The sequence below is a fragment of the Genypterus blacodes genome, unplaced genomic scaffold (assembly GCF_046128005.1).
Source record: "Genypterus blacodes isolate CSIRO-AG114 ecotype Tasmania unplaced genomic scaffold, CSIRO-AGI_Gbla_v1 ptg000371l_1, whole genome shotgun sequence".
Lineage (NCBI taxonomy): Eukaryota > Metazoa > Chordata > Actinopteri > Ophidiiformes > Ophidiidae > Genypterus > Genypterus blacodes.
Genome location: NW_027467153.1, coordinates 59,377 through 76,180, shown reverse-complemented (window position 1 = coordinate 76,180; position 16,804 = coordinate 59,377). Strand labels below are relative to the sequence as shown.

The following is a 16,804-nucleotide window of genomic DNA, read 5'->3' as shown; positions in this document are numbered from 1 at the left end:
CTGTCTGTGGACTGTACCATATTACACTCCACTAACGCAAGGAATTTTCTGTCACACAATCGCCGTCATTTTACGGACACAGAATAGCAAACGGTTTATCCTTATGAACGTGAATATCCGTTCGAAAAAAATCACTCAATCCGCTTGAACCTGGCTTGAAATTAACGATAAATATAAACGCTCACCCGCAGCGGCCACCCCTATTTCTGTGAGTGTGATGGAAGAGGCCAGACTGCCATTTTACATACACACACATAGCTAGCTTGGTCTGTGAAGCGACAGAACCATATTTAACACTTCAACTCTGTGACAGCCACGTTCTCTTCACACACTTACAGTATTCATGTTCTAAGCAAACAGCACAGGCAGTAGTTTGTTTTGTAAGTGTAGGGAAAACCCACAGTGGCTTAAAAGACCACAGGTAAGTTGTCAAGTTTGAGAACGCAGCTAGCTAGCTTGCTCGCGCTGAGACATCCTCACGGTTTAACTTGTTGTCTTGTCAACACAGCTGACACGCACACACACGCTGCTTCACGGACCGATCGTCCCGGTGCAGGTGTTTGTTAAGGTTGTTGACGCTCGGTTTGTCTTGTCACGGTTGGAAAATCACCAAACTAGACACGTAGCCTGATGACAACGGTAACGATGTGCAGATGATGCAGTGAACGATAACAACACTATGATCTGTAAATAACAACACAATAAAGGGGCAGCTGCTTGCGTGTTTCGCGTTGTGTCACTTGTTAGATCGCTGTGTGTGTGTGTGTGTGTGTGTGTGGCGTCCACGTCTGTCTGCTGTCATAGGGAACAATCACGACTCATTAGTCAATCACACTGATGACATGCGGCGGTCACGTGATCATGGAAAAGCATCTGAGGAAAAGATTGAAGGAAAGTCACGGAATTTTGAAAGATATTTGTTGTCAACCTTCTTCTTCTGATGGAAATAAAGTATTCATGTGAACTGTTGCGTAATGACATCCAAACCAGATCAGTGACATGGCTGTGTTTCTGTGAGATGGCACATTTTGATGATAACTGTCATGTCAGGGTGTGTGTGTGTGTGTGTGTGTGTGTGTGTGTGTGTGTGTGTGTGTGTGTGTGTGTGTGTGTGTGTGTGTGTGTGTGTGCGCGCGCGCGCGCGTGTGTGTGTGTGGGGCAGCTCTGGACTCTTTGTTTATGTATTAATCTCATTTTCCACCCAGTTAATATTTCCAAAAAACCCATATGACTGCAAACTCATGCACAGTTTGACATGAGTCACAGTCTCTTCACACGCTGACAGATTCAGACTGTGATGAGGTGACGTGTGTGTGGCTATAAAACACAATTGCACACTGAATGATCTTTATTTCTTGGATTTAGTAAACAGTTTGATATACCATTGTTTGTAACCTATGAAGTGATATTTGCTCTTGAAAGGAACCTAATAAATAATCACACCCTACCTGACTGTACCGTACTGTACTCCCCCCTCCTCAGCAGGTGGTTTGATCCCATGTTGCATTAATGTCGGTCTCAAACAATACGTCGGTCCTCCTGGCACGTTTCTCTGTCTGTGTTTCATGATAGTTTGGATTAGAGATACATGTGTTGAGCGTCTCTGTTCAGTGTATTCATTTCTTGTGTGTCCTCATCTTGTTTCTGTCTGTCTGTCTGTCTGTCTGTCTGTGTGTCTGTGTGTCTGTGGTGTGGTGTGGTGTGTGTCTATGTGTTGCAGTTGTATTAGTGGCCCTGGATGGATAGCCTGGACCCAGAAACCCTGTATGTGTCTCCAGAGCAGACTGGACAGCCCACACTTACCCCAGAAGACTTGGCCCTGGGGGGGTAAGGATCCTTTGACCTCCTAACCTAACATATTCTGTGTCAGCATTTGGGCTGGGGAGAAGGACTGGAGTTACTTAGAACCCCTCAATGGGAAAAGTTGGGCAGCTGAAAATCGGATCTATTTTTATCTCTCTGCGTTTGTTTTCATGTTCACAGCTTCTCTACAGACCTAATGCATTCAACTTTTAACTAAACAATATATAACTTTAGCAACTTTTAATACACAAACTAGGCCACAGGCCTTGGTTCACTTGGTTGTGGCTACTCTACATTTTGGTGTCTTCTGGGCTCAAGCTTCATTTGAACGCTAAGAGTGCCGTGACACACAGACACACAAACCTATCCACGCGGTCGGGCAATTTAGATTTTCCGGCTTACCTAACCTGCATGTGTTTGTAGTGCTGGAGCCTCCATTTAGAAGACAGGTGCACACTTTGTTTGAATCTTGAACTGGGAACTAAATGTGTCCGGTGTTTAAGTACGCAAACAGCTGACCGACATCACTACACACACACACACACACACACACACACACACACACACACACACACACACACACACACACACACACACACACACACACACACACACACACACACACACACACACACACACACACACACACACACACACACACACACACACACACACACACAGTCTGAGTGGATATCAACTAAACCACTAACTGGAGAAATTAAACTCACAAATAAAGCTGGAGTTCAAACCAAGCGCCCCCTGCTGGTTTAACTCATGCTACAGGCCAAAGCTTCACTTCTCTGCTCTTATGAAGCTCATAACCCGAATCCTCCCAGAGTGTCATATCCCTTGCCACTGCTTGTGTTTTGTGTAAATTGTCGGTCACTTAAGTTGTGCGTTGATTCAGTCACAAAATATTTGTTACTTCTACATCCTTTTCTGTCATTGTAGGTGGAGTTACTTTGTCCACACAAGCAGAGGAATACTTTAAATATAAACGTTGTAGTTGAGTAGTAACAGAAGAAACAAATTGGATTAGTCTTACATCATTGGTGCTTCTGGGTGTGTGTTTGGTGCACAATGGCCAAAGCCACTGTCACATGACAGCTGTGTTTCCCTTTTTACACACAAATCACATACAATCCTGTAGAACAACAGGCCAAACACAGACCCCCTCAGGCCGGAACCTGATTGTGAACTCCTGCTGTGGTTAGTCCAGGGATTAGTGAGCGGCGGTGGACGTCTATTCACCGCCTCTTTCATTCCCTCTGCCCACTGGGCCTTATCACCTTCAATCTGACACCCTGTTTATCTGACGCTGCAGGCAGATCTGCTGGCCTAGGAGAAATGTTTACAAAGAGTATGGATCATCAGCACTTTGATTGTGGTCCTCCTGATGGCCACCGCTCCCATTGGGACCAGCGATCCAATCAGACCCTCTCTCCCCAATGAGCCCCATGAGCTCACTTTGAGTGGTTACTCCCAGTCCCAGAACCTGGAAGCCCGACCTGAAGCCTTGTCGTCTTGTGTCTGTCATCTGTGCCATTTTTCCCGTCACCTCAGATTTTGTTTGCTGTCTCACACCTGAGGGACTCTCCATGTGGATTAGCTCACTGTGTCTCTCTGTGCACCGTCATCTGGAGTTTACCAGCACTATCTGATCGCCACGTTTGTTCGGTTTCATTCACTAACTCTTACGGAAACAAGACTTTTCAATCATGGCGTCTTTTAAGCTGGACTTTCTCCCTGAGATGATGGTGGATCATTGCTCGTTGAATTCCAATCCTGTGTAAGTGAAACTATCTATCTACTTATTTTTACAATCCTTGAATTATGACTTTCTTCATTTCCAGATCAAGGATATCTCACTTCCCGATTATTTCACACCAATCTTTTCCTTTGCTTTGGTGGAATTTGAGCTAACTTTGTCTTTGCAGAACTTCTTTCATGTTCCAGAACTTAGAGGAACCTGTGTCCCTCAGGAAACTCCAGATGAGCGCTGGTGTTCCTCTTGCACTGCAGCGCTGCTACTCTCCCACTCTTCCATTTCTTCTTGGCCTCTTTCCCGAATTGTAGTGGACTTAAGCTGAGGTCTTGCATTTCTTTGGATGTTCTTCTGTGATCTACCGTGTTCACCCTTGGGAGAAATGTGGCCCGGCCAGCCTTTCTAGAGGAGTGTGTGTCATGGCTTTGGACTCCCAGAGCCTTTGGTTGACTTGGTAACCTTTTTCCCAGTTGGCATTCAACAAATTGCTTCTTGAAACAATCAACTCATGGTGTTCCTGATCTTGGTGGTGACTGCTTCACATATTGACCCCGAGGTCGACATGCACCCAGGGGCCACTATTACCTGATAATGCTTATTCTACTTATTTATATTCTGCCCTCCTTATTACATGTGAGGTGCAGAGTCATGTCATGTGACACAAGCAGGCCAACATGTTGCGTTCATAGAGTGGATGCATTCAAAGGTGCAAAACACAGAATCTGTTACAGGGCTGTTTTAATTCCCATTACATTTGTTTAGGATTAAGTTTGCACTAAAGTCGGTTGTGTTGCTACACTGGCAGGGTTCAACCAGTCAGGAAGCACGTTACCAACACGTTCTGTGTTCAGCTCTGGAACTAGCCAGGGGGCAAAGGTCAAAGTGGGCCCTGTAGTCTCCCCCTGTGGCACAGGAAGCTCAAATAAGGCTGAGCAGAAACAGACCCTGTGTAAGTGACTGTAATGTCATAAACAGTATCTTTGCAACAAATAAAAGAGTTTATATCTCTTTTATTGTCTTTGAGTCTTTCAGCCGTCATTCCAGTGAGCGCCTGGTGACTTTTTTGATTGAGATTTAGCTACCTGAGTGCCTGGTGTCCTTCCTCATATGTTTGGCTGACTTTCTAACAGTTCTGCTGTTTAGATCATTGAGTTATCATTCCCATCAGTTCATATGTTCAATGATGTTTTGAAGTACAATTCACTAATAAGTGCAGAAATCCTTCTAATGTCTTTAATGCACCCAAATACTGCACAATCATTCTGTTTGTCATTTATTGGTGCTGATCTCACCAACAGGACCAGTTTTGGTCCTAGAGGACGATGGGTTTAGATCCTAAGCTCGCTGTAGGTAAAGAGAGTACCATGAGTGAGTCTCTCTCTCCTGGAGCAGCAGTTCATGCAGGTAGTTAGGAGAGCAACCCACATGTAACTCCCTCCCTCTTCTTCCTCCTCTCAGTGGGAAGAAGATGAATGGGTCCATGGACCACCCGGACCAACCGGACATGGACGCCATCAAGATGTTTGTCGGCCAGATCCCTCGATCCTGGGCCGAGGAGCAGCTCCGCGAGCTCTTTGAGCCCTATGGAGCTGTGTACGAGATCAACGTCCTCAGAGACCGCAGCCAGAATCCACCCCAGAGCAAAGGTCAGGCTGAACACACACACACACACACACACACACACACACACACACACACACACACACACACACACACACACACACACACACACACACACACACACACACAGTAAAACTGTAGTTCTGGAACTGGATGTTCCTGTTGCACACCCGGCCATCAATTGAGAGGGAATCTCTCTTGGAATCTCTCCTCTCCTGAGGTTTCTTCCTTTTCTTTATTCATTGAGGTTTTCTTGGGAGTTTTTCCTCGTCCTCTCAGAGAGGGTGGGGAATGTCCCTGATGTTGTGGGTCTGTAAAGCCCTTTGAGACACTGTTAGTGATGTTGGGTTATACACACAAATGGACTTTACTTGACAATGCATCAGTCTACAGTGAGCAGTCTGCGGTCTGTGGCTGTCATGATCATGGATCCTGCAGTTTCTAGCATGTCTGTAGTTCCTAACAGTGTTTCAGTGAGATGTGTGACACTTCTGTCTCTGTGGTTTGCTCCCACAGGTTGTTGTTTCATAACATACTACACTCGCAAATCAGCGTTAGAAGCACAGAATGCTCTTCACAACATGAAGATTTTGCCCGGGGTAGGTACAGTGATCACACTTCTGTCAATACAAAGCTTTGGACACAAGGAAGGAGCCATCCAAATACAAACCTGTTCTAGCTTCCATCAACTGATCAAGCAGTTCGGAGGTGCTATCCTGCAAGCAGTGATCTTTAGTTAGTCAGCAAGTCAGTGTTTTACTTCTTCTCATCTGTTTGGGTTGATTTCAAATCATGAATCTTAAGTATAATCCAATGATGAGTGACGACACACCATGATGTCCCTGCTCTGCTCTGACTGGGACGGACTCTGGTACTGAAACCTTATCCCATGTGTTACACAACATTGTGAGTCCTAATGTGTGGCGTGTTGTCTCGTTCAGATGCACCATCCCATCCAAATGAAGCCGGCAGACAGCGAGAAAAACAACGGTTAGAATTTTGTCTTTTCCACGAGTTCTCACTTGTTGTTCCTTGCCTTTGTAGCTTGGTCAGACAAAAAGAGAAAATGCAGAATGATGTCATTAGAGCGGTTTGTCACAGTTTACAGAGCAGTTTCATAAATTCAACCAGCACCACACTCTGCCCTGACCAGGGTTAGAAGAGTACTTAGGTAAGAGTTAAGAGAATACTACATATAGAATTACAGCCGGACTCAAAGGCTGCAGCCTCAGTGTGAGGTAACTCAGGGTCCTAGTGCTAGTTGACATTTTTCCGTGTGTGTTGAATCTAACGGTGTATTTTTCCTGACATGGTGCAGCTGCATCATTTAGATGTTGTGTTGTCTTGAATACAGCCGTGGAAGACAGGAAGCTGTTCATCGGGATGATCTCCAAGAAGTGCAACGAGAACGACATTCGACTGATGTTCTCGCCCTACGGCCAAATAGAGGAGTGCCGGATACTCAGAGGACCCGATGGACTCAGCCGCGGTGAGTGGCACGCGTTCCACAGATGCAGTCGGCAAAGTCCAAAGCTCCAAATGCACTGTTACCATGAGCAGCACTAACCCTAACCCTAACCCTGGAGCAAACCCCACCCATCATAGTGTCGATGCCCCAATGACCACAACCAATTACAGCTTGCGTTTCCTTTCACTTAAGAATAATAAGGCCAATCTCCTTGTCAGTTTTAAGCAAAATCTTAACCTTGACAGTTAAAGCTATAACCTGGCACTGAAAACAATCGGTATGTTCCTGTAAATCTGCTCTCCTGTCAGCGTAGGAACCCCCGCTGTGATGTTGTCCCGGGATCCCCTATGCTGCATTTCATTCACAAATGTTTAAAATGAAGTTGCAAGCTTCAAATAGCTCCACTGCCCATTTGCACTGAATGGCCCTGTAGGATAACATTGACATGATGCTGACAGACGTGTGGGTGAATCTGATGTGTGATGTTTCTGTCTTTCAGGTTGTGCATTTGTGACATTCACAGCAAGACAAATGGCCCAGTCAGCCATCAAGTCCATGCACCAGTCACAGACCATGGAGGTGAGCTCAAAGAGGATTTCTTGGCTAATTTTAGAATGACACAGTTTGTTAACTAAACAGTAAGTTAGTAAAGATCTTGGATATCAAACTAAATGATGTTTCCACTAAGTAAGTATGTTGAGCCGTGAGTGGACATCAGCTGTTCTCCATCTCTGCAGGGCTGTTCATCGCCCATCGTGGTGAAGTTTGCAGACACACAGAAGGACAAGGAGCAGAAGCGCATGGCCCAGCAGCTGCAGCAGCAGATGCAGCAACTCACTGCTGCCTCCATGTGGGGGAACTTCACTGGGCTCAACAGCCTGGGGCCACAGTACTTAGCAGTGAGTGTGTGTGTACGTGTGTATGTGTGTGTGTGGTTATACAAGTGCAATGTTCCAACTAACTCGCTTGTGTTATCACTTTATGCCTCTTATTTCTGTCTCTTTGTAGCTTTATTTACAGCTGCTGCAGCAGTCGGCCTCCACAGGGAACACACTCAACAACCTGCAGCCTGTGTCAGGTACGCACACATTCACACACACACACACACACATTCACACCTTGAGAAACTCACTCCTCACTGATGAGACTTTAAGGATCATTCCACAACAAAACCAGATAGATGAATAATGAAAGAAAAAATAAAGATGTGATTTTTGATGTGTGTGTGTGTGTGTGTGTGTGTGTGTGTGTGTGTGTGTGTGTGTGTGTGTGTGTGTGTGTGTGTGTGTGTGTGTGTGTGTGTGTGTGTGTGTGTGTGTGTGTGTGTGTGTGTGTGTGTGTGTGTGTGTGTGTGTGTGTGTGTGTGTGTAGGTCTGAACGCCATACAGAACCTAGCTGCATTAGCAGCAGCGGCTACTGCCACACAGGCCACACCCACAGGCTCCAATGCGATGACCACGTCTAGCAGCCCTATAAGTGCACTAAACAGCTCAGGTAAACACACCTCTCCTTGCTGCAGTACAGCACCACTGTTACCAGAACCAATGCACAGATGTTTACTGTTGTGTGTGTGATCTGGTGTGAAAGCAGGCTCCTCCCCCACCTCCAGCAGCAACTCCTCTGCCAACCCCATGGCTTCATTGGGGGCGCTGCAATCTCTGGCTGCAAGTACTGGAGCAGGACTCAACATGGGCTCCCTGGCAGGTACTCAAGGGCCAACCGTCCTCCATTTAAGACTCTCAATGTTGAAATTGACCATGAGCACCAACAAACATTTGACTGTTTCCATAGTTATTGAAACAATTGAACTGCTGTTGTCAGCAGGTGGAGTGATGTTTAATGTTTTGCTTACATAGTGAGCGCACACGTTCACCTAGTTTGGCTACAGTTTGGTTCATTCATGACATACAGCACTTTTGAAGAATGAGCCACGCCCAATGACGCTGATGATGAGTCTAAGTTATTTAACTTGCAGTTATGATTTTGGCAAAGTTTATCAGTCAGTAGATTTTTATGTTTCAGGCATGGCGGCGCTCAACGGGAGCCTCGGCACCGGCGGCCTCTCAAACGGCTCCAACAGCACCATGGAAGCACTCAGCCAGGCCTACTCAGGCATCCAACAGTACGCTGCTGCCGCCCTCCCCAGCCTGTACAACCAGAGCCTGCTGTCTCAGCAGAGCGTGTCGGCCGCAGGCAGCCAGAAGGAAGGTGGGTTCTCTCACCTAGCGGGGGGGGGGGGATCATCATCTGGGCAACAGCAGTGGACCATAAGTACTTATAGCTCCTCTGATCTGGCCTGTTGTGCTACAGTGAAGACTTTCCTCAGTCTCAGGCTGTATTCAGACCCGGCTCGTTTGGAGCACTTATTCAGAAACCTGGAGCGTTTCTCCCCTAGACGGGTTGGTTTGGACCTAGAAGTTTGTTCAACTAATAAATACAGTATGTGACGTTTAAATGTGGATTTGAAAGAGAAACGACAGCAATGATCAACAAATGACATATAAAGTGCAAAGCGAGGCATGAAGTCATTACATTCATCTCAAGCAGTATATGTACATTTAAATATGTGATGCTAACGTGTCTCAGCTCGTTGGCCCTTTGAATTGAAAAAGCAATGTGTTGGACTGAAAAAACAGAGATAATCAGTCAAAAGGTGGCTACATGTGGAATAATGCGTCGCAAAATCTTTGTTACATTTGTTTGTTTTCACGAGAAGATGATTGAAGAAAATATTTAAATATTAATGAGATAAATTAGATATATCCTTTGGGGGAAATAATGTCTATATTGCGTAAGAAATATAATCTATAGATTAATCGACTAATCAAAAAAAAAATCTGTAGATTAATCGTTAAAAAAATAATGGTTGCATAGGTGCAGCCCTCATGAGAGTACGGTCGTGAGCAGGTTGGGTAGACGTGTATGTGTGTGTGTATTGTTCTCACCTTCTTGTAAGGATTCTGTCTTGTTTTAAATCTGCTGCGTCAGCCTGCGACAGCCGCAGCACCGGTAAGATGTTACCACCTGATGATGGTTTGTTGATTGTTTAAAATGACTTGTCACGACTATATTTTGAAGAACTAGTTTAAATTTATTGGAGGCAGAAGTGGTATGTGTGACATTAGCGTTACATAGTTTGTTTGAATGTTTTCATGTCTTCTGGATTGACAGGTCCAGAAGGTGCCAACCTGTTCATCTACCACCTGCCCCAGGAGTTTGGAGACCAGGACCTTCTTCAGATGTTCATGCCCTTTGGAAATGTCATCTCTGCTAAGGTCTTCATCGACAAACAGACAAATCTCAGCAAGTGTTTTGGTGAGTTCACGCAGCATAAACGTCCATCTTATTATCGCAGAAAAAGAATTCAGTCACTTTCACCAGGATCTTTATACGGTAGCAGCTGTGTGTTTGTGATGGTGATTTGATTTCTTTGGATCGGTGTGATTGGTAAAACGGGCAAGCGTTCTCCTGATTGGACCACAATTAGGTTTTGATGCCATGAGATTTGGACCAAGTTGGTTGATCAGTTAAATGTCTGGTCATTTGTACCACCACCAAGATTGCAATTTTCTATCAATGAACTATTGAAAGCTGCTATTCTTTCGGCACTCCTTTAGGTTTTGTGAGCTATGACAACCCCGTGTCATCGCAGGCAGCCATCCAATCAATGAATGGCTTCCAGATCGGTATGAAGAGGCTGAAGGTGCAGCTGAAGCGCTCAAAGAACGACAGCAAGCCCTACTGATGGCGCTGAGGCGCTACAGACTGAATTAAGAATGGTGGCGTCATGGTAAGTGGAGTATGAATAACCAAGACCGCCCCGCTCTTCATCTTCTGTGTGCATTACAGGCCTGCGTCTGCTCTGCTGCCTCTCCTCTGCAGTATTAAGGTGTCCATGCAGGCAGACAGGCAGGCAGCAGCCACGCGCAACACTTTGGATTCGTACCTGTGTTCTGTTGTGATTTTAGTGCTTTGTTTTCATTTTTAAGAGGAAAAACAAATGTACCTTTTATTTAAAAAGAAAAAACACGTGAATTTATATTTAAGTTGTGAAATGTTATCAGTTTGCTGTGTTAAATTATTCATATATTAGTCAATGATTAGGATGTGTTGCACATTGACAGCCTGTTGCCAAATCCTTTGTTTGTGTTTACTCCCCCACACCTTACCGAGCCTGACGCTCCTGTAAGCACGGACGCAGGTGGAAAAGACAGAGCTGTATATGATAAGTTCATATAAATAATGTTTCCAAATTACTCTGAATCCCTAAATGTGTGTTAAGCCACCTGGCAGTCTGCTGGAGCTGTTTGATCTTGAAATGGACTATTAACTGTTCAGTCACAATTCAAACTGCAAATGAAATTGGTCGTAAAGCCACCAGGAAACGTGTGGGCGGAGCTCTCTTGCACTGATTTAACCCATTGTGGGCCCAGGCGACCATAGACAACAAAGGCCCCCGATGTGGCACATCATCACACTTTGTCATTCACTGTGATTGACATTTTGGGGTAATTTGAACATCAAAGAACCAGTTATTATTTTATCTATGAAGACAAATAGCATCACGCAACCACGTTCCTTCTTCCATAAAAGTCTATTTGAGATTGTATTGAAAGAGGCGTCAGTCCAGTGTCTCCTCGTGCATTTTGGGTAAGTTCTTCATCAAATACACTGGGGGTGATTCATCCGAGCTAACACCAGATTTACGCTGTCATTACCAGCAAATATCGTGCTCCTAACTCCTCTCAGGCATAATGATCTGTTACATGCCTCTTTTACTTACATTGGTTCTGGCGCATTTCCTCATTTGCATGTAAGGGAAGCTGCAGAATCCTCAGGCAAATGAAGACACATTTCCTCTCGCCTTACATGTGTTTGTGATCAGTCCGTTCAGTTGATTAGTCAGGTCTGTAAGGTTTGACCTGGTCTGACACACATTCTCATGGCACTGTGTCTCTAACCCTTGTGCAGTGATATTCCAGACACAAGCCTAAATGTCTGGATGTAATTCCGCTCCTCCTTAAAATGCAGAGGTCTTAGTCAGAGATTGTAGGTTTTCTTTGCCGATCTCCATTAAACTCTGGCGCCAGAGGAAGCGGTATAAAGTTCCATTTGAATATGTCACACGCTGACTTGCATAGGCTTTTACCTGGCACACACCCAACGACTTGCTGCTCAGGGGACACAGGTGCGCTCATCAACATAAGGGAATCTTTAAATGAATGAGCTTCACTTGATGCTGCTTGTTGCTGTTGTTGGACGCTCTGTGGTTTGTTATATTTCTTTATGAATCACCCCCAATGTGTCGCCTCCAAAGTTTCACAGGTTTCCATCAGATGTAAGAAAACCCACAGTGCATTTTCTGATAGAGACCAATGGGCCTGTGAAGGGAGATAAAGGCACACGTTGCACCTGCCCATAATGTGTTAATGAGGAGATGGAAGTCTGACGTGGCCGCGGAGCCCAAAAGACTCAAATTTAACAATAAAACTCAATCATTACGTCCTTGCTCAACTCTGATAGCCACTCATCTTCATGTACTTTTGATGCAAATGCTTTATATCCATGCGTTGTTTGTGTACACTATAGATTGAGGCCGTTTTGTAATGATTGATTGATCCATCAGTGCAGGATGGTCCACAGAGGGGTTCTTGAGTTTTGTTTCTTCCTCAGTATGAGAAACCACAGCAATGTCAAACTGCTACAGGCAAACGAAGCTGAACCTACACTAAGTGTTTTTATAGAAAGTCAAGACAATGATCCAGATTTATATTGCAACTATTATGCCTTTTCTATTTTTATAGGGGTTTTATACTTCTCCTGTGTGTTGAAACTATTTATTGTTTAAAGTATCTATCTGAATTGAAATTGTTTGAAAGACAAATGTGAAGTCCAAATATTCAGCTTGAATTCCTCTGTGTGCTCTTTTGTTTTGCCCTGTCGTTTTAGTTTTTTTTTCAAAAAATGTGTTGTGTGTGGACAGATCCATCAGTGCGTCACACCTGGCTTCTCATCTGTTCTATATGACATCATCTGAATTAAGTTCCCTGTACAAAAACAAACCAAAACATTTGCAGTTAACGTGGGTGTGCATCTATCCTTCCCTTTCTTACTCTGTCAAGAATTGAACCTTTTCCGTTGAGGTCTTCGTGATGTTTGCATCTTCCTGTTCGATATCCAGTAATTGTTGCTTATCCAGACAATCGCAGAAGTGTCACTTTTAAGACCTCAGTATGCTTCATCTGAAGTGCCTGTCTGAGAGTCAGATGGCATTGGACGCCTCCTTTCTGATGGTCAGACCTCAATCTAGATGACATACGTAAATGAGGTCTGTGAGTCTGGTGGCACTTACAATCGAAAATCCTCCAGATTAACAACAGACCTGAGAACAACCAAAGTGCCAAACGCTTAGAGAAGCTGCTTACCGGTAGATGTCGGCTGGTTCAAATCAATTATAAAGCCGTGCCTCATGTTAACACTGATAGTTTCTTGTCATGTAACAGACAAACTGCCTCCTTACTGTTTCTCACAATGACAGCGACGTATCAGGGAAGCGCTGACATCACAAATCGGTATCAGTAGTCGTGACTAGTCACAAAAAGCAAATCTGCTCCCCTTTACGGCACCATTTCTATGTTGGGAGACGCACCCGAGTTCCATCCCCCGGTGTGGCAGTCCAGCAGGTTGCTGTTCTCAATCCTGTTCGTGACGCCAATGATAAAGTGTTTTTCAATTATCAACTTACCGGAGACAGAATTGAGAGGCTTTCTTCATTTATTCAATCATACGTGAGAGATATATCACAAGTCGCAGTGAATACATGCACTGAGTTATTCCTAGAGCAAACAGGTTTTTTTTATATCGGAGTGTATCAGGGTGGATGCCTTTCCTGTAAACATTTCCTTACTATTCTATTATAACTCCTGGCTGCCTTAGCAACCATGTCCCAGTGACCTGCCAAGATATAATGTTTTTTTCCGCTAAGTATAGTGTTAGCACAGTACGAGCTCATACAAGTATCTACAATGGAAATAGCACAAAATGATTAGATCATGTGTATGTGATCAACCAGCTGACATGCAGCCGTAACATTCAAACTGACTGTTATGTTGGTATTATTGCAAATCCAAAATGTCAAGTGAAAGCACATTTGGGCTGGTGAGGCCTTAGGATTCTTGTTTTTCATTGTTCTCATATTTATTAATCCCGGCTTCTATGCTTAATAAATTCTCAGTGCTAAAGTTTTCTATTTATATATTTAGTAATCATTGATAAATGTTTACATAAAGATATTATTTAAATATTAAACATTTCATATTCAGTCGTTTTTAGTAAGCATTTCTCCCACTGCGCTGTTTATTACAAATATGTAATATGTAAGCTAATGTTTGGTCATCCGGCAGGTTGCTCTTGTCAATGTTGTTTACGTGACGCCAATTATATAGATGTTTCCAATTAACAGTTTTACCGAGAAAGATTGAGGCTTATTCTTTTATTCAATCATACATGAGCGATGTATAACCAGTCATATCATTTTCCCAAAAAAAGAAAAAGGAAACATTACACTCCCCGTGTGTGTGTTTTCAGAATGGACCAGTTAAGAGGTTGGGTTGGGGTAGAGTATCACACACCTGCCATGGGATGTGCCTGAATTGGAAACTAGGAGGTTCCTTGATTAGATGTGGCCTGCTTGAGTTTGACACTGTTTCATGTGTTTGGTCACTACCCAGAGTTGGTGACTGTAGGTAAAGTTGGAAGGTGTAAGTTAGAAAGTAGATCATTCAGTCAATTGAGAGCTTTGCCCTCAAGCTCAGCTCTCCACCACGACAGTTAAATCCAATGTGAGTCCGTCGAGCACCATCCTACCCTCACTCATGAACAAGACCCCAAGATACTTTTGACTCTTACACTTGAGGAGAAAATCCACCAACCAAACCCTGACATCAGTGATTGGCTCGTCCTCTCAGACCGTCAGCCATTTATTGGAATCAGCTTGATTTGACTGAAAACCTGCAACCTTGTGAACCTCTGTGGTACGAGGCCAGAGAACACGCTGATCCAGCACTCGGGTGTAGAGAGCTGCTCTGGGCCTCTCTCACACCATCCCCACCCCGTCCTCGCCTAAAATTGGCCCAGCATTAATAGAAAAAACATCAATGTTTATTCATTTTTGAGTGTTGTCTTAAATACTACATTTTAACAATGATATGGCTCGTACTTGAGCTGAAAAAACAAACTTGTTGGGGGTATCTAAGATAAGATAAGATAAGATAGTTTATTTAAGTCATTTTGCATGCAACTGACAGCAATCACACACAATTGAAATTTGTCTTGCACCCCCTACATATCACACACACAAACACATGCACTACAGAGGGGGTGCAGGGCAGCCATTTTTCGGCGCCCGTGGAGCAGTTGGGGGTTCGGTGCCTTGCTCATGTGCGCCTTGCTCATGTGCACCTCGGCAGTGCTCTGGAGGCAAACTGGCAACTCACTAGCTACCAGTCTGGTTACTTGGTCCACACGGGGGACTTGAACCGGCGACCCTCCGGTTCCCAGCTGTCCGGCCCAGCGGACTGAGCTACTGCCGCCCCGGTTACGTCGGCATTCTCTGATGAATGAAGGCCATTGTATCATTCTGTATGCATCTGCTCTCTTGAGAGCATCTGCTCTCTTGCTAGAGCACGGGAAGCTCCCACGGTTCAAACACCTTCAGGCTATGAGTACTGGAAGCTCTAACTCCATTTTACATTCACCCTTCAGGTTATAATTACATTATACAGCTCCTTCTGAAAGGAGGTGGCACACATTTTATTATCATTCCCACGGTAACAACATTTAGTTTGTCCCCACAGGGGTGTTTGAAAGTTTGCCCTGGCAAACCTTCCTGTCCTCTGGAGGCTCAATTGGACCTGCATGTCTAGCCCAATCGTCCACGTGTTGATAAATGTTCCGGTGTAGCCGTGTGTCTTACGTGTGTGTGTGTGTGTGTGTGTGTGTGTGTGTCGTTCTCATCTCACCTCAGTTCCCCTTAGCATGCGGCTAACCGTCATGCTGACTCTTGAGTGTTCAGCGTTCAGACTGTAATCAGCCCCTTCCCCACATGGAGATGATCATTCATGTTTTCTTTTCTGTCTTTCCTGTGTGTTCCATTGCTGTTAACCTGCGTCTGTCTTCCTGTTGTGTTTTTTCTTTTTGTTTTTTCTAGATCTCTTCCTGTTTGCCCTAGCATGTTGATGTGGCGTCACAGTTCATCGTCCAGTCCTTGTCCTCTGCGCTTCTCTGATGCTTCCAATTTCACCATTGACCTTGTGTTTGACATTGATTACCCTGGAGGCTTTACTGTTCTTTTCCCATATGTCCTCTGCGCGGCCAATCAGGGCGCTAGAGAGTCGACTGCCATTGAAACCGTTTGAAAGTTGCATTAGAATTCTTACAAGCAAAAAGAGAATCTATTTTTCTAGAACCTACTGACATAATAACCACTAGATTTCTTTGCTCAATTTTATTTGAAATTTTTCTTTTTACTTGTGTGTTTTGACCTCCCTGTCCTTAGGGCCATGCACTGTTAAAAAAAACTAACTAACAAACAGCAGGCAATATAAAACTGTAAAGAGTAAAGTTGTAATATTTTAAGAAAAGTAATTACAGTGGTTAGAAAATGTCAGTGAACACAACAACTTTCTTGGATTTCTGCTTTAATTCCTCATCTAATGTGATCTGATCTCCAGCAAAGTCTCTGCAACCAACGAACAGGCGGGCTGAAGCAGTGACATCACACTTAGACCTCTCAGAACGATTCACAGTGTAGATTAGGAAAAGGATGTGAAGCTTCTGTTTAAAGTGCTTTTACAAAACTTCCCTATGAGTGAATGAGTTGAGTCATTGTGTCTCTTCAGGTCTGTAGGTCTCTGATGGACCCTTATGGATCCATGAAGACGTGTTAAAGCCTCTAAAGCTCGTCTAAATGAAGAGAGAAGCGTAGTTACATAACAATAAAATGACCTCTGAACTTTGACCCTGAACCCTCTGTATGTTGTGATGGATCTCTACCCTGTAGTGACTTTGACCTTTGACCCTGAACCCTCTTTACGCTGTCATGGATCTCTATCCTATAGTAACTTCCGGGTCCTTCTCTCATCAGTCTG

General features: G+C 44.3%; 2 protein-coding genes across 8 annotated transcripts in view; one reads left to right on the top strand and one right to left on the bottom strand.

Moving 5' to 3' along the window:
• tssc4 (tumor suppressing subtransferable candidate 4) overlaps positions 1 to 16,804 on the bottom strand; it is a 94,966-nt gene that overhangs the window by 56,092 nt on the left and 22,070 nt on the right. The gene's annotated exons all lie outside the window — the stretch shown is intronic.
• Positions 226 to 16,716, top strand: celf1 (cugbp, Elav-like family member 1). 7 transcript variants are annotated; one of them, XM_076138516.1, is made up of 15 exons: positions 226 to 421; positions 1,721 to 1,827; positions 5,027 to 5,214; positions 5,705 to 5,787; positions 6,130 to 6,178; positions 6,543 to 6,677; positions 7,156 to 7,235; positions 7,394 to 7,555; positions 7,665 to 7,734; positions 8,028 to 8,150; positions 8,247 to 8,360; positions 8,679 to 8,864; positions 9,828 to 9,971; positions 10,274 to 10,446; positions 15,865 to 16,716. In XM_076138516.1, exons 2-14 carry the CDS (start codon positions 1,739 to 1,741, stop codon positions 10,399 to 10,401), a joined length of 1,551 nt encoding a protein of 516 aa, XP_075994631.1. In that variant the 5' UTR covers positions 226 to 421; positions 1,721 to 1,738; the 3' UTR covers positions 10,402 to 10,446; positions 15,865 to 16,716. The 7 variants fall into 7 exon arrangements, with proteins under 7 accessions (XP_075994631.1, XP_075994630.1, XP_075994632.1 ...); XM_076138515.1 differs by having other exon boundaries at positions 8,244 to 8,360; XM_076138517.1 differs by having other exon boundaries at positions 8,244 to 8,360; positions 8,664 to 8,864.